Source organism: Hyperolius riggenbachi, chromosome 1, assembly GCF_040937935.1.
Source record: "Hyperolius riggenbachi isolate aHypRig1 chromosome 1, aHypRig1.pri, whole genome shotgun sequence".
Taxonomy (NCBI): domain Eukaryota; kingdom Metazoa; phylum Chordata; class Amphibia; order Anura; family Hyperoliidae; genus Hyperolius; species Hyperolius riggenbachi.
Window position 1 is genome coordinate 413199768 of NC_090646.1, and position 25775 is coordinate 413225542.

Below are 25775 nucleotides of genomic sequence, written 5' to 3' on the forward strand. Positions count from 1 at the left end.
CATCCCGCCTGTTTACATTTTGCCGGCGAGCTCTCCGGCTGTTCACGGAGACACCCTCCGTGAACTGACATGGAAAGGCCGCTCGATCGAGCGGCCGTTTCCATGGTAACCCGCAGACGACCAGTTTACGCCAATCGGCGTTAGCTGGTCGTCAAGAGGTTAACTTTACATACCCGTACCTTGCAATGGTGGTAAAAGAAATCTTTCAAGTATGAGATATTAATAATCAGGATTTCATATTAAGCTTTCTTACGAGTATACTAGCACTGTGAAAGTTTAGTTTCAATGGCTATCAAAGTTATTTCTGCCATTGAGAGCTTGCTCAGAGATGGCAGGAAGTCTGTGTCTGGAATTAAGCATTTTCAGAACTATCAGACAATTGCATAGAATTAGGTGCTTTTAACATCTTTTAACGATGAATCAAACCACACAGCATTAGAACTAGAAAATACAATTCACATGCAGGGTATTGCTCAGAGTAGCCCCTAGTGGAAACTATATCTCCTCACTAATCTCTAGATATTGTCCCTCCTGCAATCTTTGCTCCTCCCAAGAAATTCTCCTGGCCTCTAAGCTGATCAACTCCTCTCATGCTCGCATCCTGGACTTTACACGAGCATCTTCAAACGCACTTTTAAAACACACCTTTTCAGACAAGCTTATAACATTTTTTTTTTTTTTTTAGCCCGTTTACTTATCTGTTCACAATGTTATTCGAAGCAAAGTCTCACTGCCTCATCCATCCATCCCCCTTGCGTCTCCTTACCTAGTGTGTCTCCCACTACCTTTTTAGATTGTAAGTTCGCAAGGGCAGGGTCATCCTCCAGTTGGCTGATGGTGTAATGGTTAAGGGCTCTGCCTCTGACACAGGAGACCAGGGTTCGAATCTCGGCTCTGCCTGTTCAGTAAGCCAGCACTAATTCAGTAGGAGACCTTTGGCAAGTCTCCCTTACACTGCTACTGCCAATAGAGCGCGCCCTTTGTGCTGCTGTGCATTTTATGTTCCCCGTGTTGTCTTACTGTGCTTTGTAAAGCCCTGCGGAATATGTTAGATCTATAAAAATAATAATATAAAAACTAGACCTATGAGATTCTAGAGGCCAATGCAGTAGTTTCAGCATGCAACACAATCCTTGCCTCGGCAGGATGCCTTTGGGGGAGGGGCTGCAACCTTCAATTATTTAAAGTATACCCAAGGTGACATGATATAAACATGTGTGTACAGCAAAAACATATTAATAACCAGGCTGTTTTACTTGTTTTATTTTGCTGCCTGAAAGGAGTTAATTTCTAGTCATGGAACTGACAGCGTCTGTCTTGTCAGTACCTTGTCGGTAATATAGTAAACATTGTTGATAAGCAAATTACAGACATAAACGTTTTCCTGGCAGAATTCAACTTCTGAGGGCAGGGAGAGATGCAATACATGAACTATTGACCTTTTTCTAACTCTGGGACACTTAATTGGCTGCCACTGATTAGAGAAAGTAAAACATTCAACCTACTTTGTAAATGTTTAAATATAAAAGAAAACCATGGGGTATCTAAATGACAAAAAAAAATCATTTTTAGGAGTAGGAGGATAAATAGAATTGTTTATCTCATCAGTTTATTTTTACCTCAGGTTAACTTTAAAGTAATGTTTATACTTAATTTTTTTTTTTTTAGTTTCAGGATTTCATATTAAAATGTAATGTTTAAATATTGTGCAAGGATGATAATTTTTTTGTTTTGGGTCGGCTTTTAAATAAGATAACATAGCAACTGTCCAGTGAAAATCATACTCAATTTAGTAATTTACCCACTTCAATATGTATCCTTAAAGGATATCCGAGGTGACATGAGATAGACATGTGTATGTACAGTGCCTAACACACAGTCAGACTACGTCTGAGTCAGGACTGGGTCAGACTACAGTGTGACCCTCACTGATAAGAAATTACAATAAAACACTTTCCTAGCAGAAAATGGCTTGAGAGCAGAAAAGAGATAAAAAGGGTCAATAGTTCAGATTTCAGCTCTGGCATACTTCAATGAATGTGTCATTGAGCAAAAACAATAAAACAGTAAAAACTTTAAAAATAGATGTAAGTATAAAAAAAAACTGGAAGATCTTAAAAGTCATTTTTAGGAGAATGAGGATAAATACAATTGTTTTTCATTAGTTTTTCACCTCGGGTGTCCTTTCAAAAAAAATCTGTAACGAAAAAATCTCCCCTGGGGGTACTCGCCTCGGGTGGGGGAAGCCTCCGGATCCTATTGAGGCTTCCTCGGTCCTGCGGCGGCGGCGAAAATCCTCCCGGAGCAGCGGCGATGTAAATATTTACCTCCGTGGCTCCAGCGCAGACGCAGTATCCGCTCTCTGCACGGAGATAGGCGAAAATTGCCGAGCTCCGTCGGGCCGCTCTACTGCGCAGGCGCAAGTCTCCTACGCTTGCGCAGCAGAGCGGACCCGACGGAGAACGGCTGTTTTCGCCTATCTCCGTGGGAAGAGCCACAACAGCTCCCCGCTGGAGCCAGAAAGGTAAATATTGCACAGCCTGACAAATTGTCGCCTATGCGTTCCGGGGGCTGCAGCAAGACCGCTGTGGGACACAGGAGGACAGGGGAAGCCTCGATAGGGTCCAGAGGCTTCCCCCTACTGAGGTGAGTACACCCCCAGGGGAACTTTTTTCAGTACAGGTTTTCTTTAAGAACCGGGGTCATAGGATGGCTTTTTTAAATTAAACGACAGTTAATTGTGGTTTATAATATACCTCTTTATAACTTTCAGGTTTAAATTTGTATAAATAGTACCTGGTACTATAATTATCTTTGAAAACTGGTTTATTTTATGATTTATTTGTTGCTACAGATTAATGGTACTGTAACTGAAAATATGTCCTTATCCGATGCTCGAAAGCTAATTGAGAAATCAAGAGGGAAGCTGCAACTGGTAGTGCAGAGAGATGTACAGCAAACACTGATTAACATTCCTTCTGTGCATGACAGTGACTCTGACATAGGCGGTGGGTATTTTTTTTCTTGGTACATAGTTTCTCTCTTTTTTGTTTTGTTTTTGTTTTGTTTTGTTTTGTTTTGTTAAAGCAGTATTCTGTTTAGTAACATCTTTGCATCTACCACTGATGTTTGCCCAGAGGAAATATCTAGTAACATTTTATATACCTGTATTCAAGACTTATATCCTGTGGCAATCAGGTCTTTTCCAATTTTTTTTGGCATAACTTAAGATCTCAATGGTGTCTGTAAAGTGAATGGCACTTTCTTCTTTCTTGAATTGAGAAAGCCTGTAAAACAGTTTTGGTAGGTGATCAGGCTGTACAAAAGGGACACAACCACATTTGTTGCTTAGCCTATCTGTGGCACTGGATTTGCAGTGTTTGCCAGTGTTATTTTTGTTTCGTTTTAACCAAATTAAGCTTTAAATACCTGTCAGCCATCACCATGATACGTCTTACATGTAGCATGGCACTGCAGAATACAGGGAAACAATTCAGAGATGGACAAGTGAATTTAGGTTTCATCCACTTACTAATGGTATTGTAGACCTATATGAGTTTGAAAAGGGAGGAGGTAGAAAAAAGTGCACAGGTCCAAGGACTGAGCCTTTTAGGGGCACAGACAGGGGGGTGAGAGGAGAAATTGCCAGTGCTAGAAAAATGTAATGAGCAGTAAAATAACTATAAAGCAAGCCAAGCAAGAGCAGTGTTGCCGGGCGTTAAGCAGGAGAGATTGATCGTGTCAAAATATGTAGAGAAAGGGCAGAAAGAAGTTTACTTGGTCACCTTTGAGAGCTGTTTTAGTGGAGTCTCTGGGGTGAAAGGAAGATTAAATAGGGTCAAGTAACAAGTTGGAGTTGAGAAATTCATTTTTTTTGTAAACCAGGCACTTAAATAGTTAAGAGGCATATGGAAGAATTACATTGAATGATGGCTAAATAATAGTGGGGTTAAGGGCCCTTTCACACTAGAGGGCTTTTTCGGCGTTTTAACGCCACTGCCAAAGTTGGCGGTTTCCAAGATAAAATGAAAGTCCATAGACTTTCATTTTACCTTTCACATCTAACACTGCGTTTTGGAGCGCTACGTATCAACGCTCCCAGGAGCTTTTTCTGGGCCTACCGCGGCGTTTCTCATTACAATTGATAGTAATGTATTGGCGTTAAAACGCCTTGAAAACGCCTGCAGCCAAAACGCAGCGGTTTAGCCTTTTACCGCTGCCTGTAGTATGAAAGAGCCCTAAGGGAAGATTTCATCAGTATTGGAAGGAAAGGGAAAGTACAACTCAGTCAGTGCAGGTGCTAGAGTGGAAGAATGGGCATTTTTTTCTTTAAAGCAGGTGGCTGTGTAAAGCAGAAAAGGTGACAGTAAGGGCATGGGGTGCAGGATTGAGGAAGAGGTCAAATGTGGCAAATAGATTGCATGGGTTTTATAGGTGCCCTCTAACAATACAATTCACCAAACAATCCTTTATGAAAGATTATTCGTAAGAACGATTGGAAATGATCATTTGGGGCCATTAATGGACAAAAATTTCCTAACAATCCAATGCAATTGATCAGATTTTCGGATTGATCCTGTCAATCTGATAAGATTGGTTAGGAGATCTTTGTCCATTAGTGGTCTCAAATGATAATTTCCGATCGTTCATACGAATAATCGTTGACAAACGATCAATTGGCAAATTGTATTGTTAGTGGTCACCTTTATGCAGGGTACACACCTTGCGATTTCCCGCTCGATCCGCGGGATCGATTCGATTATTTCCAACATGTTCAATCGGGTTTCGATGGATGCAGCCGTCGATTTTGCATACTTAATATGCAAAATCGACAGCTGTATCCATCGAAACCCGATCGAACATGTTGGAAATAATCGAATCGATCCCGCGGATTGAGCAGGAAATCGCAACGTGTGTATCCAGCATTAGGAAGATGGGAGCACAGATAAATAATTGGCAGCAGGGCTGAGGTGACGTGATGTCCAGCTTTGCTGGCATAGAGCTTCTAATGCTGGGCATACACAGCGTCGAGGGGAGGATTATCAATCAAGCCTGATGTCCGATCACCGCGGGGATCGATTCCGCGCTCGATCCCCGCAGGCGGACAATAGCGGCGAATCGAGCGGGTGATAAGAAGCGCCGGCGGGGACGAGCGGGAATCGATCCGGACGAGCGGGGACGCGGCGGGGGTCGATCCAGCGGCTGAGCGGCCGCCGGATCGACCCGTGTATGCCCAGCATTAGACGTGTGTAACCCTTTGAATGCTGTTCAAGTAAAAAAAAAAATGTTGGTTGTATATAATATGCTGTAAATAATCTATTAGAGCAAAGAAGAAATGCTGGCTTTCATTCCGCTTTAAAGCTGCTTTTGGTGTGCTATTTAAACATTTAGACTACACTTACAATATATTTTCTTGCCATTAAACAGATATTTCTGAGATCGAGTCGAACCGTTCTTCATCCCCTCTGGAAGATTTGAGATTGCACCATTCAGACTCTCACTCCTCCAATGAAAAGCTGAAAGAAAAAGTGATGTAAGAGATTTTTTTTTCTAGACTGTAGAATAAGATCCACATCTGTATCAAATGAATTAATTATATATGGCCTGCATTATTTAGTGCCATTGTATTATGCAGTGACTTGGAGGTAACAGAACAATTCAGATCACTTCTTATCCTACGAGTGCTGCTAACAGTGTAGAGTCAAATTTGGGTAAAGCACTTTTACTATCAGCATGTCATTTGGAACGTGGGAGAAAACTGGGGAATCTGGATTAAACCCTACAAACTTTGAAAGAGAATACAAATTTTACCTCAGAAGGATTTGATTGGTTCATTTTCAGGCTGCATTAATTTGCATAATGCTCATCAACACAATTATTGGCATCTCATCAACAATCCCTATTCAGGACTGTGAGGTTATAGGTTTGACCACTTGGCCATTTTTTGTTCTGTGTGATGGCCTAGTTAAAGGTGAATGAGAGAAGAGAATTATTCTCATCACAATACGGCCATAGCAATATCCCTAAATTTCAAGTTGAGGTGTCCTGGTCTTCTGCAGATGCTCCCTCTGTGCTTCTTGCTGGTTCAGTTATTTGCTAAATTAACTCGTCTCATTGGAGTTTTGCAACGACTAGCAGGGAGATCGCGAATCTAAGCTACAGAACTATTACATGCAGAAGACCAGGAATCAGCAATCTCCTCTACTAGCATCCTGTGATTTTCCCCACTGTGATAGGTATTACTTTCATACCCACATTCATATTTCTTCCCAAACTATCATATGGCTCTAAATGGACATCAGTGTGATTCTTGACTTTTTTACCGTCAAAAGACTGTTTTTAATTGTAGTTATTTTCACATTTTCTTTTCAGTTCTAAAGAGGATCCACCCAACAGACTTGCCAAGATGGGAGCCATGCCTACGCCTTTTAAAGTAATTAACAAAGCTGAAGAACCTGCCCCTGTCATTGTAAACCCAGTGGATTCGGAGTCTGAGGAAGATTCAGTACACTCAGAAGAAGTTGTTCAAGGTTAGCACCAACATATTTGAGTGTTTCGTTTTTAGACACGCCATCACACTACAGACTGGCAGTTTGTGATTTCAAGATGGATGCTCTTGCAGAAGAGGCAGCTGACATTCCTGCTACTGAGGAATGGCAGAATTATAACCTGAAATTACACAGAGACTGCTCTTATAATCCTTTGCAGCAATAGGGTTAATAATATCATATTTATTCTCTTAGGCTAAGTTCACATTGTGGAGTTGATTCACAAATCTTATCTTAAATGGAACCTTAAAGTACACCTGTGACTTAAAACTAAAAAACAAAACAAAAACAACCAACCAGATCCTTGCAGCCCAGCTTCGTGAGCCGGTCAGGGGCATATTTCATTGGCTCCAGACCCCGAGGACCAATCAAAATTGGCGTCTGACCCACTCACGGAGCTCTGCAGCAATGGAAGAGCTGCGCAATCGACGGTATCTTGTGCCAATTGAAATGTATGTACTCCAGTGTGAACCCTTAACATGTATGTCGGACTCGATCTCTGCAGTTTTGTGCTAGCTTTCTCTTTGTTTACCCAGCTTTATTATTATTTATCAAAGTATTGATTCAGCTTTTCAAATGGTGTACCATAAATTATGTGAATAGCTGAGCATCTCTGAGACTTAATGTCTATAAGTAAACTGTATATGTTTGTAACTTGTACAGTAGAGAAGGAGAAGCCTGTAGCAGTAATTCGCAAGCAGTTTCTTCAGCCGAGTCCAGAAGATTTGGAGATCTATGGGTATGTTTTTGAATCTTTTTGTTTGTTTGGCAGGCTTTCACTTAGCTTATTAAAGAAAATCTGTAATGAAAAAAACTCCTCTGGGGGTACTCACCCCGGGTGGGGGAAGCCTGTTGAGGCTTCCCCCTTCCTCAGTCCCACGGCGGCGCATAAAATCCTCCCGGAGCGGTGGCGATGTAAATATTTACCTTTTGGCTCCAGCGCAGGCGCAGTATCCGCTCTTCCCACGGAGATAGGCGAGAATAGCCGATCTCCGTTAGGCCACTCTACTGCGCAGGCGCAAGTCGCCTGCGCAGTAGAGCGGACCCGACGGAGATCGTCTATTTTCGCCTATCTCCGTCAGAGCCGCAACAGCGCCCCCGCTGGAGCCGGAAAAGGTAAATATTGCACAGGCTGTCGGATTTGTCGCCTGTGCGTTCCGGGGGCTGCAGCGAGACCGCCGTGGGACACAGGAAGATGGGGGAAGCCTCGATAGGGTCCAGAGGCTTCCCCCTTTTGAGGTGAGTACCCCCCAGGGGAACTTTTTTCTTCTGTACAGGTTTTCTTTAATATTTACCTTGAGTCTCCAATACATGGGCTGAACAGACTAAGGAATATTACTTTTATTTGGCTACAGAAGTACAACTGCATACATGTTGTTGTCACCCAGGATGAATTATTGGGTGTAAGGTGACAGTTCAAAAACAATACATGAAGAGCACACTGCTCTGCTTTTTTCTGTTATGTCCTATGGAGAGAGCAGGATGAGCAGGAGGCAAAATGATGCAAACTGCAGCTGGAACTACAATAGCAGTCAATCAAGTATTGTCCATCTCTGCAAATTTCTAAAGAGGAGATTTGCAAAGAGGTCATTGGCCTCAATTCACTAAGCTTATCTCCTGTCTTTAATAACGCTTCTAGAGTTGTTACCATGGTGATAAGGCATGTAGTATTCAGGAAACATTTTACCTCAGGCAAACCTAAAGTTAAACCTTCTGTCTTTAAGTTAACTCTTCAATCCTTAAAATAACTCCAGAGTTAAAGACAGGCTGTTTATTAACTGAATGTGAAAATAACTACATAGGAGGTAAATTAACTACAGAGGAGGTAAAATAACTACAGAGGAGGTAACTTAAGGAATGAAGAGATAAGATAACTCTCTCTTATGTGGAGGTAAGTTTTTTTCTCTTGCCTTATTATCTCCAGCTTGATCTTAGTGAATTGAGGCCATTGTCTTCATCATCACCCAAGATAATCATTTTAGGCAATGGAAATATGGCATTTGTATGTAGCTTAGGTTGCAGGTTTTAGTGAAAGCTTCATGTTCCATGTTTTCCTAAAGTTCAGCTCAGAGACCAGTTAATCTTGCTGTTGAATACCAAAACAAGACTAATCACAAGAGTTGCAGGTACTGAGTAATGTGCCCTGCTGTGGGATGCTAGCAGTGGGAATGGAAGTGTCCACACTAAGGTTTGCCATAAAGCAGGATTGGTACACGCTGTTTTGATGAGCAAGGTGCAGTATGCAATAGCTGATACTTATTTTTTAATGTACAAAAAGAGATTCTTGCTGACTGTTGTGCACTGCGGCACCTTCTCACAAGCTTGACCATATTTGAGAAAAAGATGCACGAAACATGATCTGACAACTGTTTAACATGCATATACTGAATAAACACTAAAACATTTATATTTTTTTTTTTTTTTGCTTTTCCTTGTAGACCGAATACTAAAATGATCAAGTTTCGAAAAGGGGACAGTGTGGGAATGCGCCTCGCTGGTGGTAATGACGTTGGTATATTTATTGCTGGTGTTCAAGAAGGCAGTGCTGCTGAGCAGGAAGGGCTGCAAGAAGGCGATCAGCTGCTTAAGGTGAGAGCTGACTGCTGCTAATGGAAAGTTAAATAAGAACTCATTTCAGCAAATGGAAAAATGGTCGCACTATTTCAAGTTCACTGTTTTAAAGTACCGTAATTCCTATGAGTGTCTATCTCAATGACAGTGCAATGCTCATACAGCTCTCTGTTAACATGTTAATGAGGCCCATGCTCCATCAGAAATATTTAATAGCGATCAGGCACCATTTTCCTTTTTGTTTTTGGAAGAGGATGTAAGTAGGAATGTTAAAAGTAGATGCAGATGTCATTTTGTAGTTTAAAACTCTGGTCATGCTTTACCTGCTATCTCCTCTGCCAAGAAAGGTCTAGAAACCGGGCAAAGACGGACATTCTGCCTACCGCTTCGAGCTTTGGAATACCGTGTTATTAGCCCCGGTTCGAGTTTTGGAATACCGTGTTATTAGCCCCGGTACACACTGCTGTTGTCCTCACTTGTGTTGTAGCAGACCAGGGTAAATATTGTTGAAAGGTTCAGTAAGCAGTGGCTGTATGATTTCAATCACATGGTCAGTGAGGACTGTAGTAAATCCAGGATAGACTGGAGTTGTTAACATATGTCACTGCAGGTGAATGCACGCAACTGTGCCAAAAATGTGGCATAATACACAAGCTAGTTCAAACTATAAAATGGGTATAGGTATTGGTGCACTTTTTTTTGTAAATGCCAAAATCTGATTTAAATGTTGTCCAGAAATCTGACCATTAACCATCAGAGTTCCTATTGAGGGGTTTATTTTATAAAAATATCTATGATTTAAGTAATTGTGAACTGGAAGAAGAACAAACCAAATTATTTCAGTGCTGATCCTGATGCTAGCATGGTTTGGGTCCTCATTTGACAGGCTAGTTGGAGATTTTAGCAGCCATGTCCCTTTCCCCGCTTTCCGAGTTTTAGTGGCGCAGAGGCTAGAGGATAAGCTCCATGCAAATTGAAAGTAAATGTCAGAAGTTTACATGTATGTTTTGAGTTGATGCTTGTATCATATTAGATGCCATGATTCTAGGTCAACACACAAGACTTCAGATGCATGGCTCGAGAAGATGCCGTATTGTACTTATTGGAAATTCCAAAAGGAGAAGAAGTTACTATTTTAACCCAGAGCAGATATGATGGTAATTGATCTATCCTGCATTTAACCATAAAGTGCTTTATTGAATAATATACTTTTGTGTACATAATTAAAAATAAGAGATGGTCAATGAATTTTAAATTACCTTGATTTAATGCAGAATTATGTAAATTTTCTATGCAAATTTACGCAGCTTGAATGCAGTGACCCCCCCCCCCCAAACAGTGGCGAGGTAAATATTTACCTACCGCGATCCTGTGCAGGATCGCAGTAGGTAAATATTGCCTGCGCAGCCTCGACGAATTAAAAGTTGCTTATTCCTTCATTAATTTGCAATTACCGTATATTCCGGCGTATAAGACGACTGGTCGTATAAGATGACCCCCCAACTTTTCCAGTTAAAATATAGAGTTTGGGATATACTCGTTGTATAAGACTACCCCTCTTCCAGTGCACTCCAAATAAAAATTTAAAAATCATAAACTGGTGCTATGTGGGAACAGATACTGGCGCTGTACTGTATGTGGTACCCAGTATATAACACTATACAGGGGATTGACTAACTGGTTGGATTGGTTAACTCTCCCTCTCCCTGTGGAGAGGATTGATCAGCTCCCCTTGTCTCCCTGTTTTTTCAGAGCGGTATGAAAGAATAGATTGCACTGTGCCCATAAAACACGCCTCTTTCACCCTTCTGGCCTACCCTTGTATCCTATTTACCTCCTTCTCTGCCTCTCAGATCTCACCTATGTGCGCCTGCGCCGCTTCACTACAGTCCTCAGCAGCGAGATCTGAGAGTCGGTGACAGGATAGGGCGTATAACTCGGCATCAATGACAGCTGGCGTATAAGACGACCCCTGACTTTCCAGAAGATTTTCAAGGGTTAAAAAGTAGTCTTACACGCCAGAATATACAGTATTTGCATTTCACTGACCATCTCTATTAACAATATTTGCTGTCAGACATATTTTGATTTAACTTGTTCCCCTCCTTTGGGACAAGTATCTATGTACCTGAAAGCTTCACTTTAGCTCCCAGGGACGTAGATACTTGTCTCTGCGTTAACAATTGGTGTTGGCACATGGGCATGCCCCTGATGCTGCACAGTAGTGCACAGATTGATTGGCTTTAAGAACACATGTTCTTATACATGAATGAACGATCACTGTTCCAGTGAGGAACAATAGTTAATTGTAAACAAAATAAAATTTCACTTGCTCCTATAATAAATGCTGCGATTCAGCACTCTAAGTACACAGGAATAGGGACATCGATTGGTAAAAAAAAAAAAAAAGACCTAAAAAATAAATAAATTAACTATTCCTATAATATGCCCATTAACCCCTTCTGCCCTTTCCTGTGCCCCCATGTAAAATGAAAAAAAAAAATACGCCAAAAATGAATTTAAGTTGATACAGACATTACCTTAGGGACTTTGCTTTTCAAATATGTATACCATGAAAAAGGGCTTGTAATTACTGATAAAGTACAATGCGAAAAACAAAATTAAGTGTGAGCTTTAGCTATAGTAGCACATTTTATTTGAAAACTATAATGGCTGAAAACTGCGAAATAATGAATTTTTTTTATAAAAAATATTTTATTCTCTTTAAAATGCATTTAAAATAAATTTTTAATATTATTAATAATATATCTATTATTGCTTAAAGTGGTCACATGGAACATAACAAAGCTTAAAAATCATCCTTGAAAATAAACTGATGAGAAAAACTATTGTATCTATCCTCCCCTTCCTAAAGATGGCTTTTTTAGATATCCCACAGTCTTATACTTAAAGAGACTCCGTAACAAAAATTGCATCCTGTTTTTTATCATCCTACAAGTTCCAAAAGCTATTCTAATGTGTTCTGGCTTACTGCAGCACTTTGTACTATCACAGTCTCTGTAATAAATCAACTTATCTCTCTCTTGTCAGACTTGTCAGCCTGTGTCTGGAAGGCTGCCAAGTTCTTCAGTGTTGTGGTTCTGCTATGAACTCCCCCTTCCAGGCCCCTCTATGCACACTGCCTGTGTGTTATTTAGATTAGAGCAGCTTCTCTCTTCTCTCTTATCTTTTACAAGCTGGATAAATCGTCCTCTGAGCTGGCTGGGCTTTCACATACTGAAGAATTACAGACAAGGGCAAAGCTGTTTGCAGGAAGAAAAGAGCAGCCTGAAACTTCAGTGCATGAGAGATGCAGGGGGGAAGAAACACACAATGATCTCTTGAGATTCAAAAGGAAGGGTGTATACAGCCTGCTTGTGTATGGATGTATTTTCTATGTGTGGACATACTGTACATCAACCTACTTCCTGTTTTGGTGGCCATTTTGTTTGTTCATAAACAAACTTTTTAAAACTGTTTTTAACCACTTTTAATGCGGCGGGGAGCGGTGAAATTGTGACAGAGGGTAATAGGAGATGTCCCCTAACGCACTGGTATGTTTACTTTTGTGTGATTTTAACAATACAGATTCTCTTTAAATCTAGTTTTTACTGTTTCGTTGTCTCTGCTCAATGACACCTTCACTGAAGTATGCTAGAGCTCAAATCTATGAATTATTGACCCTTTTTATTTATTTCCTGCTCTCAGAAGCTTATGGATGTAATTACTGAACAGTAAGGGTTATGCCATAGTCTGACCCGGTCCCGACCCGGACAGAAACCCACTTGCATACCTGATGTTTAACTCTTCCAGGTGAAGAGAGAAAAAAAAGCAACAAAGCTAGTAATTTTTGTGCTTGGCACTATACATACACAAGTCTATTTCATCCTGTCACCTCGGCTGTCCTTCTTAAAAAAAAAAACATGGGGGAGTTTGTGCAGTAGAATGGGCTACATACTATATGTTAGGAGAACATAAGTATTTTTTTGATCTTGTATCCTCTTTCAGGAATTAGGAGGTATACTGTAGACAAGGCTTCTGGTGGGGAGAGGAGCTGCATTCTATTGGTGTAAGAACATCACTTCCTAGATCAATGATCTGCAAACTCGGCTCTCCAGCTACAAGTCCCACAATGAATTGCGGGAGTCTGACAGCCACAGTCATGATTCATAAAGACAAATGCATTGTGGTACTTGTAGTTCCTTAACAGCTGGAGAGTCAAGTTTGCAGATCACTGTCCTAGATCATAGCTTGTTTACAAATGCAAGTGTGGATTGGTGGAACCAGACCTATGTTTGTATTATGGCCCATACTCACGAGGGACTTTTGTCGCCTCAACACGCGGCGCGCGCGTGTTGCGGCGACAGGTCGCCCGTGAGTATGGGCCGTTGCATGCGCGCGCACCCCGAACTGTCACCCGTCGCTCTTGTCGCCATGCGATTGAAAGTTTCAATCGCATGGCAACAGTCGCCGCCGCACCTCCGCCGCAACTGTCGCTAGTCCGCGTGAGTACGCGGACTAGCGACAGCAACCTCCATAGAGGTAAATGGAGCTTCCGGCGGGGGGAGGAGGAACGTCGGCGACAGCTTCCGTCTCGCCGCTGGTCCCTCTTCCGCGTGTGTACGCGGAGGGACCTGGAGAGAAGCTGTCGCCGGCCTGTCGCTAGCACGCTCACGTGTGCTGTCGACAGGCCACTTCTGCAGCCCGTGAGTACGGGCCATTAGGCAAGTGGTTGCACGAATTGAACCGAGAGCTTCCCAAGAAAATAAGGGGGGGGCTGCAGTAATCTGTTGTGTAGCAACAAAGGTCATGTCAGTTAAATATTCAAATTTGATTTTTAGATCAAACCTAATATTTAATCATTTTTAAAGTGTTTCATGTATCTAATGTATGCTTAGTTTAAAGGCATGCTTATTATACTTTAGAAATGCATTATATAAAGTCCACAGTGATGTTTCTGGAAAAGCATTAGCAGATTTTGCCTGCCCTGAGCTGCTGTTTACTGAGAGATACAAAAGACCTTTTGTGTAAAATTCCAGTCATCGCAACTGAATGTCCTTCAACTACTAAACAAGCTCAAGTTCTTTATATCCTTACAGAGCTGAAGTTTGTACTTTAAACCAATAATTCTAAGAGCATTGTTACTGATTTGATTTATTTGTTTTCTCCAGTCTACAAGAACATACTTGCCTGTGGCCGGGGAGATTCCTTCTTCATAAGGACTCACTTTGAATATGAGAAAGAGGCTCCACAGTTTCTAAACTTCACTAGAGGCGAGATCTTCAGGGTGGTTGATACACTGTATGATGGGAAGCTAGGCAGCTGGCTTGCAGTAAGGATTGCTGATGAGTTGGAAAAGGGCATTATTCCAAGTAAAAGCAGGTATTTTTACCTTTTGTTCTAAAAATGCTTCATGCTGCTTTGCATACTTTTCTACATGAAGGCCTCCAACATTCTTTTGATATTGTATGGTACATTTTGCTAAGTATTATAAATAAACCTGCTCATAAAAATTGGCATTAAATGACAGTCGAATGAATGGACACATCAGTACTGGCTTTTACCATCATTCGTGCAAATGTCACACTCGATAAACATATCTTTATGGAACGCTTACGCGCTGTGCTTCCGTTTTCCCCTACAGGGGTCAAAATGCAACATTTTTTTGCAGAATGCGGCGCTGAAGATTGTCGAATTCTTTTCTGCTCGCTAGTAGAAAAGCATTTGAGCGAGACGCCACGCCCAAAAAAATCTCTTATCCTTTTTGGTCAAGCTCAGATTGTTCTGAAGACTTTGCCTGGGTGGTCGTGAACAATCTTTAGATTTGCATCCTCTAGACATCAGTAGTTTCTTTCTAGCACACCTCAATTGTACATTTAAATTGTCTGCCTTCATTGTGGTGGTAGACTCGTAATGTATTTTGAGGTAAGTAATGTCATGAGTTACCTGTTGGTCACACAATGAAATTCCTGAGCCTTTAAAGTGCCTACACATGCATTAACACTTTGGTTCTCAATGCTGTACTGGCGCATTGATAGCCTCTAGGCTAGCAACGGTTCTGCTGCTATGGTTAGGGGTGGAGGGTTGATGCATGGACTGGGGCTCCAACAAGATGATCCAGCAGTTCAGATCACTAAAACACATGGCAAGGATTGTGGACCACTGTACACCTGCTAGATTCTCAGTAGAGCGCCTTAGCAAGAACCATCTATTATGTCTAAAAGGTTTTAGAACACAGGTGTCAAACTCCAGGCCTCAAGGGCCATATCCATTACAGTGTTTAGGATGGACTAAGAAATTGATACGTGTGTGCTACCTGATGAACCACATATTTCCTGATTTAGTTCCATCAACTAAAATGGCTGTGCCAAAAAATGTGTCCTTGAGGACTGGAGTTTGACATCCCTGATTTAGAGCCTTCTTTTAGCATAGCAATGGGCAAGTCGGCTTTTGAAATCTTCTCCACTTATAGACTTATTTTCCAGATGTTGGAATTGTCTATGTCCAGTTGTTTGGTGATTTTTTAATGTCTTCCTACAGAGAGAGTTACAAATGTTATGATCAGTCTCAATGTCTAAGGTTAAAGTGAACCTCTGGACTAAAAATCTACTCAGCAGAACTGAAAAGGCTTGGTGTTTCTTTAACAGTTTCACAGCATCAGAACTTTGTTTTTCTTACCCAAGCCTCGTTTTTAGCTGCATTTTTTAGCTAAGCTCCACCCATCAAAGAAAAGCCTGAGCTTTTTTTCCCTGATGCTGTGCAGAGCATGATGGGATTTCCTATGTTGTTATACACGTTGCCTAGCAACTGGGAGAGGTGCTCAGGACAGTTGGAACTGTGTCTCATGCTCCCTGTCACCTCCTTTCAACCAAAAAGATGGCTGCCATCATGAAATCAAACATTTGCCTGTTCTTTTAAAACAGTGTGGGTAAGAGATTATATTACCTATCTATTTTAATTAACATAACTAATGTAACTTAATGACAGTATGTTTGTTTAGGCTGGAGTTACTCTTTAAAATCAGGGAGGCTTTTTTTGTAATCTCTTTTCTCAGAGTGTTAGTGACAAATGCAGTCATGTACTAGCCTTTGTTATTGTAAAATGTACATTTCTGTTTATGTAGATTACACAATGGCTACAAAATGTTAAAGGTGCCAGATTTTTATTATATCGGCTTTTTCTACCAGTATTTAGGAAATTAAAGGGAACCAAAGACTCCAGCAAAAAGTTATACATACCTGGGGCTTCCTCCAGCCCCATACGCACGGATCGCTCCCACGCCGCCGTCCTCCGCTTCCAGTTTCAGCCAGTTCCGGGTCCCGTAGTTTCGGCCAGTCGGCGGCAGCACGCGGCCAATTGTCCGCATCACAGGGGCTCCCGGCATACCCTTACGCGTGCGGCTGCATACTGCGCACGCGTAAGGATATGGAGAGAGCCTCTGATCATGCGGATAATTGGCCGCGTCCGCCAGAAGTGACGGGACCTGGTACCGGCCGATCCAGGAAGCGGAGGATGGCGGCGTGGGAGCGATCCAGGCTTATGGGGCTGGAAGAAGCCCCAGGTATGTATGAAATCTTTTTCTTTTTTTTGTGGCCGGCGTCTCTGGTTCCCTTTAAGATTAAATATATCCTTGCTGAGATACAGTATGTGGGAAAACTGTAACTTTCCAGTATGTTTTATATATGGGGTGAAACCAGAGTTCTGGAAATGGCAGGTTTGATGTAAATGGAGAAATTAAAAAAAAAAACTGCAAACTGTATCTCAGAGGATTCCAGATACCACGGAGTTAAGAATCGTTCTGATGTGGGAATGTGGCGTTTCACCTATGCTCATATTGCTGAAGATAAATGAACAGTAAAAGGAAGAATTTTGAATGGCTTCAGACTCTCTTTAAAGAGGAACTGTAACGCCAAAACGGCCCCTGGGGGGTACTCACCTCGGGTGGGGGAAGCCTCAGGATCCTAATGAGGCTTCCCACGCCGTCCTGCGTCCCTCGGGGGTCTCGCTGTAGCCCTCCGTGCAGTCCGGGCAGCGGTGACGTCATTATTTACCTTCCTGGCTCCTGCGCAGGCGCTCTGATGCCTCTCGGCGCCGAAGTAGGCGGAAATACCCGATCGCCGTCGGGTCTGCTCTACTGCGCAGGCGCAAGTTTCCGGCGCCTGCGCAGTAGAGCGGACCCGACGGAGATCGGGTATTTCCGTCTATTTCCGTGCCGAAAGTCGCCACAGCGCCCCCGCTGGAGCCAGCAAAGGTAAATATTGAACTGACAGTCGGCACAGTCGCCGGCTGTTCGGAGGGCTGCGTCGAGACCCCCGTGGGACAGAGGACGGCGTGGGAAGCCTCATTAGGATCCGGAGGCTTCCCCCACCCGAGGTGAGTACCCCCCAGGGGAGGTTTTTGTTGTTACAGAGTCTCTTTAAGACGCCACTAGATGGCGTCAGATATATGAGAGACAGCGATTGCCACACGGGAAGAATCCCCGATCATTGCACCACTGACACGTTGCTTACACACTCTGCGTCACAAGCCTGGGGACACAGGTAGTCTTGAGCAGCGCACTCTGCACACCATGTTGCAGGGGATGGGGGACACCGATACAGCAAGGAGCCAGCTGGCAGGAGCAGGATCACTAGTGCACAATCCTTGTGCTTCTCTGCCAGTAACAAAACCTTCTCCACTGACTAGCATGTAAGCCGAAGGGGCAACTTTTCAGCACATTTTTTTTTGTACTGAAAAGTTAGGCTTATATGCGAGTATATACAGTAACGTTTTATATAGTTTATCATCTCATTCTCAATATATATCAGCCATGTTTACACAAGAGTCATTTTAAAGCACTCTAGAGTTGTCAGTGCCTAGAATTCTTTAATTTTTATTTTGGATTCATCAACGTTTATAACAATGGGTTGTTAGGAACACAGGCCATAAATGCGGCGATAATCACACCAATAAGTCTTCAAAAGCAATAAACTGGTAGGCATTGGGTACAATTTTCACCAATTTTCTTGATCCATTGTGAAACATAAATATCTTTATATACTAGGCAATAATCTTCAATCTAGAATACTGGAAATAGCCTACTCAATCCTAAGAGAAATGTCACTGCTTTGCAGTCTCCCATCCTACTGCAGGAAAAGGGGACAAAGTCTTTTTGCTGTTTGCCTAGCAATAAAAAACATTTTAAAAAAATACATTTCTCATGGAAGGAAAATCTCAGATTTAGGGGGATCATTCCCAGGGTTCAAAGTCCTTATGACATCCTTATATATATGGATGAGCTTATATAACGAAAGTATGCATATAGTTGACAGATATTCTGTTTTTTATTTTTTTTTGTTGAGTATAGATTTGGGTTTATATTGCAGGGCGGACCAGCTGGCCAGTGTACAGAATGCACAGAGATCTGCAGCTGGAGCTGGAGATAGGGCAGACTTCTGGAAAAATCGTGGTCAACGATCAGGTGCCAAGAAAAACGCTAAGAAAAGCCGGGATGATCTGGCATCACTTTCTCTGATCAGCACCAGATTTCCTTCATATGAGAGAGTCATGCTAAGGGAAGGTGAGAAAAGCTGTAGAGCATTTGTAGTATTTCTGCACGTACTGCACCTCTCCGTGGTAAATCTCCACATTAATCCACTGGTTATCTTAAACCTTTTGCAAAGTGTTTTGGTAATATTTCTCCTTTACTTATATTACATAGTGACATAGCTAGATTGAAAAAAAAGACATGGTCCATTGAGTTCAAACAGAAAATATAGAATAACACTAGCATGCTTGAACCAATTAGCCCTAAAAGGTCAATAACCTGTATATTCATAAGCTTTTCTTCTTTCTCATTTTGCCTTTATAGAAACAACATTTGGGATAAACGTTATATTGTACACAGTAAAGTGATGCTAATAGCTTATTCTAGTGATGGATTTTAACTTATCAGTAGGTTTTTCAGATCATGTGCAGACACTCCCGGCTACCTTTTTCCTGGCAGCTGACTGCATTTAACTGCAACTGTTTACCTTTGTCTGTTATAACGTTTGCTAAAATACGTGATAAGGTGCCCATTAATGCTACAGATCTGGGCCCAATCCATCATTTCTACAACAATAATTGATGGGAAACTATTATTTCTGCCCATTAACAGCGAAGTTCCCGCTAACTAATATTATTAGATTAATGAAATTGATCTGTTTTGGATCAATTCCATCAATCTGATCAGATTGGCTTCCAGGAAACTCATCTGTTAATGGGCACGACCAATCGTCTCTGATCGATTACTGCGGCAATCAGAAATGTTCGATTGGCCACCTAATTGTATCGTTAATGGGTATGTATGTGTATATATGTGTGTGTGTGTGTATGTATGTATGTGTGTGTGTGTGTGTGTGTGTGTGTGTGTATATGTATATATGTGTGTGTGTGTGTGTGTGTGTGTGTGTGTGTGTATATATATATATATCTCTCTCTATCATGGAAGAAATTTGTTTTTCTCCGTGACATTGACTTAAAGGTACAATTGCACATTAAGTATTTTACTCTCTGTTTTTCTTTCAGCTGGCTTTAAAAGACCAGTTGTGGTTTTTGGCCCAATTGCAGATGTAGCAATTGATAAGCTGGCTAGCGACATGCCAGATGTGTTTCAAGTGGCAAGTAAGTAGTGTTTTTTTTTTTTTGTTAGTGCTTTTTGTGCATCTCTCTTATGCATATCTTTTTTTCTAAAAGTGATTTATTTTTCTCATTCTGTAGAGACCGAGCCAAAAGATGCTGGTTCAGAGAAGTCAAATGGTGTAGTACGTCTCAATACTGTCAGGCAGATCATTGAGCAGGTGAGAATACCAATGTGTATGTAATGTATTAGGATTCCACACTTCCTGTTAAAGCTGACCTCTTCCTTAAAGTGAGTGTTTACCATTTAAAAAATAAAAAAGTCAGATACTCACCTAAGGAGAGGGAAGGCTCGGTCCTAATGAGCCTTCCCTCTCCTCTCCCGGTGCCCGGTCCCGCGCAGGATCCCCCGTGGCAGTATTCAACCAGTTCGGTCAAATACTGCCACTTCCGCATGCCGAAGGGAGCTTTCGGAAGCCTTCGGGAGCACTCAGGCTCCCAAAGACGGGCCGCTCCATGCTACGCATGCGCGAGCGCCCTCTATGACGCACTCGCGCGTGCGTAGTATGGAGCGGCCCGTCTTCGGAAGCCCGAGGGCTCCCGAAGACCTCCGAAGTTCCTGCGGCGGCGGACGCGAACGGGGGAGCCAGCGCAGCACCGAGGGCACCGGGAGAGGAGAGTGAAGGCTCATTAGGACCGAGCCTTCCCTCTCCTTAGGTGAGTATCTGACTTTTTTTATTTTTAATGTGGTACCCATTGGCTTTAAATTGTGCTTCTTATATCAAGGGGGGATTCAGGGTTCTTATTTTATGTGGTACCGTACTTAGCACTGTAGTCTTGAATTTCTTCTTTTTATTATTTAAATGTTAAATTAATCCAATATTATAAAGATTTCGGTTTGCACAGCTGTTGGTGCAAGAAAATTGTACTTAAAGGGGAACTTCAGCCTAAACAAACATACTGTCATCAAGTTACATTAGTTATGTTAATTAGAATAGATAGGTAATATAATCTCTTACCTACCCTGTTTTAAAAGAACAGGCAATTGTTTGTGATTCATGGAGGCTGCCATCTTTGTCATGGGGGCAGCCATCTTTTTGGTTGAAATCAATTAACCCTTCGCACACTCACATGCAAATGTTCAAACAAATGCATTCACAGATTTACTCATCCAGGCACAACTGTTATCCCTACAGCTAAATTAAAAGCCAGGGTTTTAGTTCACAGAAGAATGCATTCTTATGCTTAGTCACCTATACTGCGTAGAAGTACCCAGGTAAACATAGGTGTCCTAACTCTGGCCCTGTAACATGCATAGTGCAGACATGCAAACACATTCATTGCATCAAACCTATCAATGGATTAGGAGCACACATCCTAACTTCCTCTCCTGGGAAAGACAGTGCATCTTACCAATCGCACAAGGGAGCTAACGTTATGTGTCCATGTGCACCATGCGCATACACCAGCATAAGCTGTCTGCATGCTGACAAACATACAGGGGAAGGGGGGAGTGCACCGAATTGGACCCTAGCCACAGGGGTCAATGATAAGAATAAACATACATATATCCAGGCACACCATGTCTGCACTATGCATGTTACAGGGCCAGAGTTAGGACACCTATGTTTACCTGGGTACTTCTACGCAGTATAGGTGACTAAGCATAAGAATGCATTCTTCTGTGAACTAAAACCCTGGCTTTTAACCACTTAAGCCCAACTGGACGAGATTTCTCGTCCAGTTGGGCTGCGCGCACTCCCGCGGGTCGCGCGCGCTCCCGCGGGCCCCCCCCCGTGCGCGCCCCCGCTGCTGCCCGTTAGCCCACCGATCAGTGAAAGGGATTATAAATCCCTTTCGCTGATTGGACCCCCCCGGAGAAAAGCCGACAGCGTCTCTTCAGACGCTGCGGCTTTTCTGAGCTCTGGGCTCCTTTCTTCTGCCTGGGAGCGAGATCGATCGCTCCCAGGACTTTTTGATTCTGGCCATCTTGTGGCCAAATAGCAAATTGCACCTAAAAAGAAAAAAAATTACAAATAAACATATACATATATTTAAAAAAAACCCTGTTTACCTCCCACACCAAAAAATACCCACATACAAGTTTACATTAAAAAAAAAAAAAAAAAATTACAATAATAAAAAAAAAAAAAAAACATAAATAGTTACCTAAGGGTCTGAACTTTTTAAATATTCATGTCAAAGGAGTATATCAATATGATTTAATAAATTATGGGCTTCTAAACAGTGATGGACGCAAAACGGAAAAAATGCACCTTTATTTCCAAATAAAATATTGTCGCCATACATTGTGATAGGGACATAATTTTAACGGTGAAATACCCGGGGCATATGGGCAAATACAATACGTGAGTTTTAATTATGGAGGCATGTATTATTTTAAAACTATAATTGCTGAAAACTGAGAAATAATGAATTTTTTCCATTTTTTTCTTATTCTTCCTGTTAAAATGCATTTACAGTAAAGTGGCTCTTAGCAAAATATACCACCCACAGAAAGCCTAATTGGTGGCGAAAAAAACAAGATATAGATCAATTCATTGTGATGAGTAGTGATAAAGTTATTGGCAAATGAATGGGGGGTGAAAGTTGCTCGGATGTAAAAAAATTTCAACCCTTCGGGCTTAAGTGGTTAATTTAGCTGTAGGGATAACAGTTGTGCCTGGATGAGTAAATCTGTGAATGCATTTGTTTGAACATTTGCATGTGAGTGTGCGAAGGGTTAATTGATTTTTGCTGTTTCTAGCCACACCCCCTTCAGCACCTCCCTTTCCCTAATAATTTATTTAATGTCCTAACTAGAGGCGATGTGCCTGGATATATGTATGTTTATCTTTTTGGTTGAAAGGATGTGACAGGGAGCATGAGACACAGTTCCAACTGTCCTGTGTCCTGATTACCTCTCCCAGCTGCACACGCTAGGCTTCAAATGTCAAATTCAAATTGTAAAAAAAAAAAAAAAAAAAATGCACCAAAACAGCAGAACGAGAGCAACAACATCAGAAATCCCATCATGCTTTGCACAGCATCAGGGAAAAAAAGCCTGGGCAGTTTTCTTCTGTGCAGCTAAAGTGAGGCTAGTATAAGAGAAGCAAAGTTCTGATGCTGTGAAACTGTTATAGAAACACCAGGCCTTTTCAGTGGTGCGGAGTCGATTTTTAGTCCGGAGGTTCACTTTAATGCACAAATTACAAATCCCACATCTAGCCATGTAAAGGAAGATAATTTGAGTGGGCAGATAATTGATTGTCATTAACAATCTAAAGGAGGTCATCAAAAAAAATCTGTTAACTTTTCCCATTTGAAAATTGTGATCTGATGGTATTTTCAGAAAATCGCTGCTTAACTTATGAATAATTAACAGACCGTTCTGGACTTCCATACAGATCATTCATTTAAAGAGACACTGAAGCGAAAAAAAAATTATGATATTATGATTTGTATGTGTAGCACAGCTAAGAAATAAAACATTAAAGTGTACCTTAAGTGTCCCAAAAAAATTGAGTTTTACTCACCTGGGGCTTACCTCAGCCCCCTGCAGCTGATCGGTGCCCACGACGAGTCGCTCTGATGCTCCGGGTCCCGCTGGCGGCCACTTCCGGTTTCGCCGTCAGGACCCGTCAGGCTGGGGAACGCGGCTGATACTACGCGTTCCCAGCCAAAATAGCACCCCTATGCGGCCATATGTCCGCATAGGCACCCGTATGCGGACATATGGCCGCATAGGGGTGCTATTTTGGCTGGGAATGCGTAGTATCAGCCGCGTTCCCCAGCCTGACGGGTCCTGACGGCGAAACCGGAAGTGGCCGCCAGCGGGACCCGGAGCATCAGAGCGACTCGTCGTGGGCACCGATCAGCTGCAGGGGGCTGAGGTAAGCCCCAGGTGAGTAAAACTCAATTTTTTTGGGACACTTAAGGTACACTTTAAGATCAGATACATCAGTGTAATTGTTTCCAGTACAGGAGGAGTTGAGAAACTCCAGTTGTTATCTCTATGCAAACAAGCCATTAAGCTCTCCGACTAAGTTAGTGGTGGAGAGGGCTGTTATCTGACTTTTATTATCTCAACTGTTCCTGGACTATTTACTTTTCCTCTGCTAGAGGAGAGGTGATTACTTCACAGACTGCTCTGAAAGAATCATTTTGAATGCTGAGTGTTGTGTAATCTGCACATATTATAGAATGATGAAATGTTAGAAAAAACACTATATACCTGAAAATAAAAGTGTGAGAATATTTTCTTTGCTGCCAATCTTCTAGTAATTATTCATAGTACACAACCAATTCACTATATCAGATTTTTTTTTCGCTTCAGTGTCTCTCTAAATTGTCAAATTACTGTAAAATTCCTCTATGTGGACAGTGGAGCTAATTTTTCATAGCAGTTCCAAGAAACCTGCAGCAAAAGAGAAGTTGCCAAGAGTAATTCACGTTTAGCCTGTTTCATGAAGCAAGGATTCTGAAAGGCAATTGTGAACCACTTCTTCAACTTTGTTTCAGTTTTCCTTGAACTAGTTAAAATTTAGGTTTAAAGTTTTTGACTGTCTCGGGTACATGAGAAAGTTTATTCAGCTCTCATACAAACAAATACTGAACTACTGAACTTTGTATCCATTTTCTGCACAAGATAAAGACACAGAATCCAGGCTCTTCTCCAAAGTAAGGACACTTGAGGTAAAATAAAGGTGCTAAAGTGGGTGTGGCCAGTCAAACATAATCAATTAACTCTTTGTGCATACCCATGAAAATACTCACTGCAGAACAGCCACCTAGAAACCACTACCATCCATAAAGCTAAGATCAAAATAGAGGTCTTAATCTGCAAAAATAATGCATCGTGCACCACACAGCTACCCTGAATTTGTCCTATCTCTGGCCCCGTAACATACATTATGCCAAACAGCAAAAACAGTAGAAAATCAGGGCACCAGTTGAATCTGCAAGTCACCTATTTATTTAGCTCCCGACACCTTCAAACATACTTGCAATGAATCTTTGCCTTACAGCCATTTCGCAGGGTTACCTTGCTTCTTCAGAGGCAGCAGATTATACAAAAATTGTGGCAAAACATACATATTATATACAGACCGTCTGTATATAATACGGTATGTATGTTTTGCCACAATTTATGTACAATCTGCTGCCTCTGAAGAAGCAGGGTAACCCTGCGAAATGGCTGTCAGGCCAAGATTCATTGCGTGTATGTTTGAATGTGTCGGGGGGGGCTAAATAAATAGGTGACTTGCAAATTCAACTGACGGATTTTCTACTCTTTTTGCTGTTTGGATTGATCCTGTTATCTGGAGGCACAGTTGTTTGCACCTGATGCTCCTGAGCTGCTAATCTGACATCTTGTGCCGATTCATCGTTCCTTTTGATTACGAACCTACATTATGCAACATGCAAGATGCAAGAATACAGTGCATCAACCTATAAAAATATTGGAAGCACATACTTTCTTGATACATGAGTCCTCTCTCTCCTTATCTTAACCTTCTAATGCTAATAAAACTTGTTGTCCTCCTACCATATACCTTTAAACAATATTTAACACGAATTGATACTCGCCTTTCTTCATGTTCTATCTGGCACCAAACCACCCCTGTTCTGTGCCATTATGTTCAGCTACAGTATTTCATAGCTAAACTTTATGCCTAGTACACACCATACAATTTTCTGTAAGATTTTCTGTTAAGGTGCGTACACACGCACTACTAAATGCAACGACTGGTCCGCCGGACCCTCCCGCTGGGCGGTCTTTAGCCGACAGTATGCGCGTGTGTACGCGCTGTCGGCGGACTGATAAGGCTGTTTTTGAACGATCCGCCCAGCCGATCTTTCAGAAACTGCCTTATCAGTCCGCCGACATCGCGTACACATGCACTACTGTCGGCTGAACGTCCGCCCAGCGGGAGGGTCCGGCGGACCCGTCGTTGCCGGCGGTAGTGCGTGTGTACGCACCTTTAGATTTACCTGCCAGAAAGATAATTTCCAACATGTTGGAAATTATCTAACCATTTATCTGCCTAGCAATTA

General features: G+C 42.0%; 1 protein-coding gene across 8 annotated transcripts in view; it reads left to right on the forward strand.

Moving 5' to 3' along the window:
* TJP2 (tight junction protein 2) overlaps nucleotides 1–25775 on the forward strand; it is a 142153-nt gene that overhangs the window by 97889 nt on the left and 18489 nt on the right. For all 8 annotated transcript variants that reach the window (XM_068236143.1, XM_068236152.1, XM_068236183.1 and 5 more), the window contains 10 exons: nucleotides 2855–3008; nucleotides 5428–5533; nucleotides 6373–6530; nucleotides 7212–7287; nucleotides 8987–9137; nucleotides 10168–10276; nucleotides 14291–14501; nucleotides 18485–18678; nucleotides 19668–19763; nucleotides 19860–19939. In XM_068236143.1, the coding sequence (XP_068092244.1) occupies nucleotides 2855–3008; nucleotides 5428–5533; nucleotides 6373–6530; nucleotides 7212–7287; nucleotides 8987–9137; nucleotides 10168–10276; nucleotides 14291–14501; nucleotides 18485–18678; nucleotides 19668–19763; nucleotides 19860–19939 (1335 nt within the window). The remainder of the gene's footprint in view (nucleotides 1–2854; nucleotides 3009–5427; nucleotides 5534–6372; nucleotides 6531–7211; nucleotides 7288–8986; nucleotides 9138–10167; nucleotides 10277–14290; nucleotides 14502–18484; nucleotides 18679–19667; nucleotides 19764–19859; nucleotides 19940–25775) is intronic.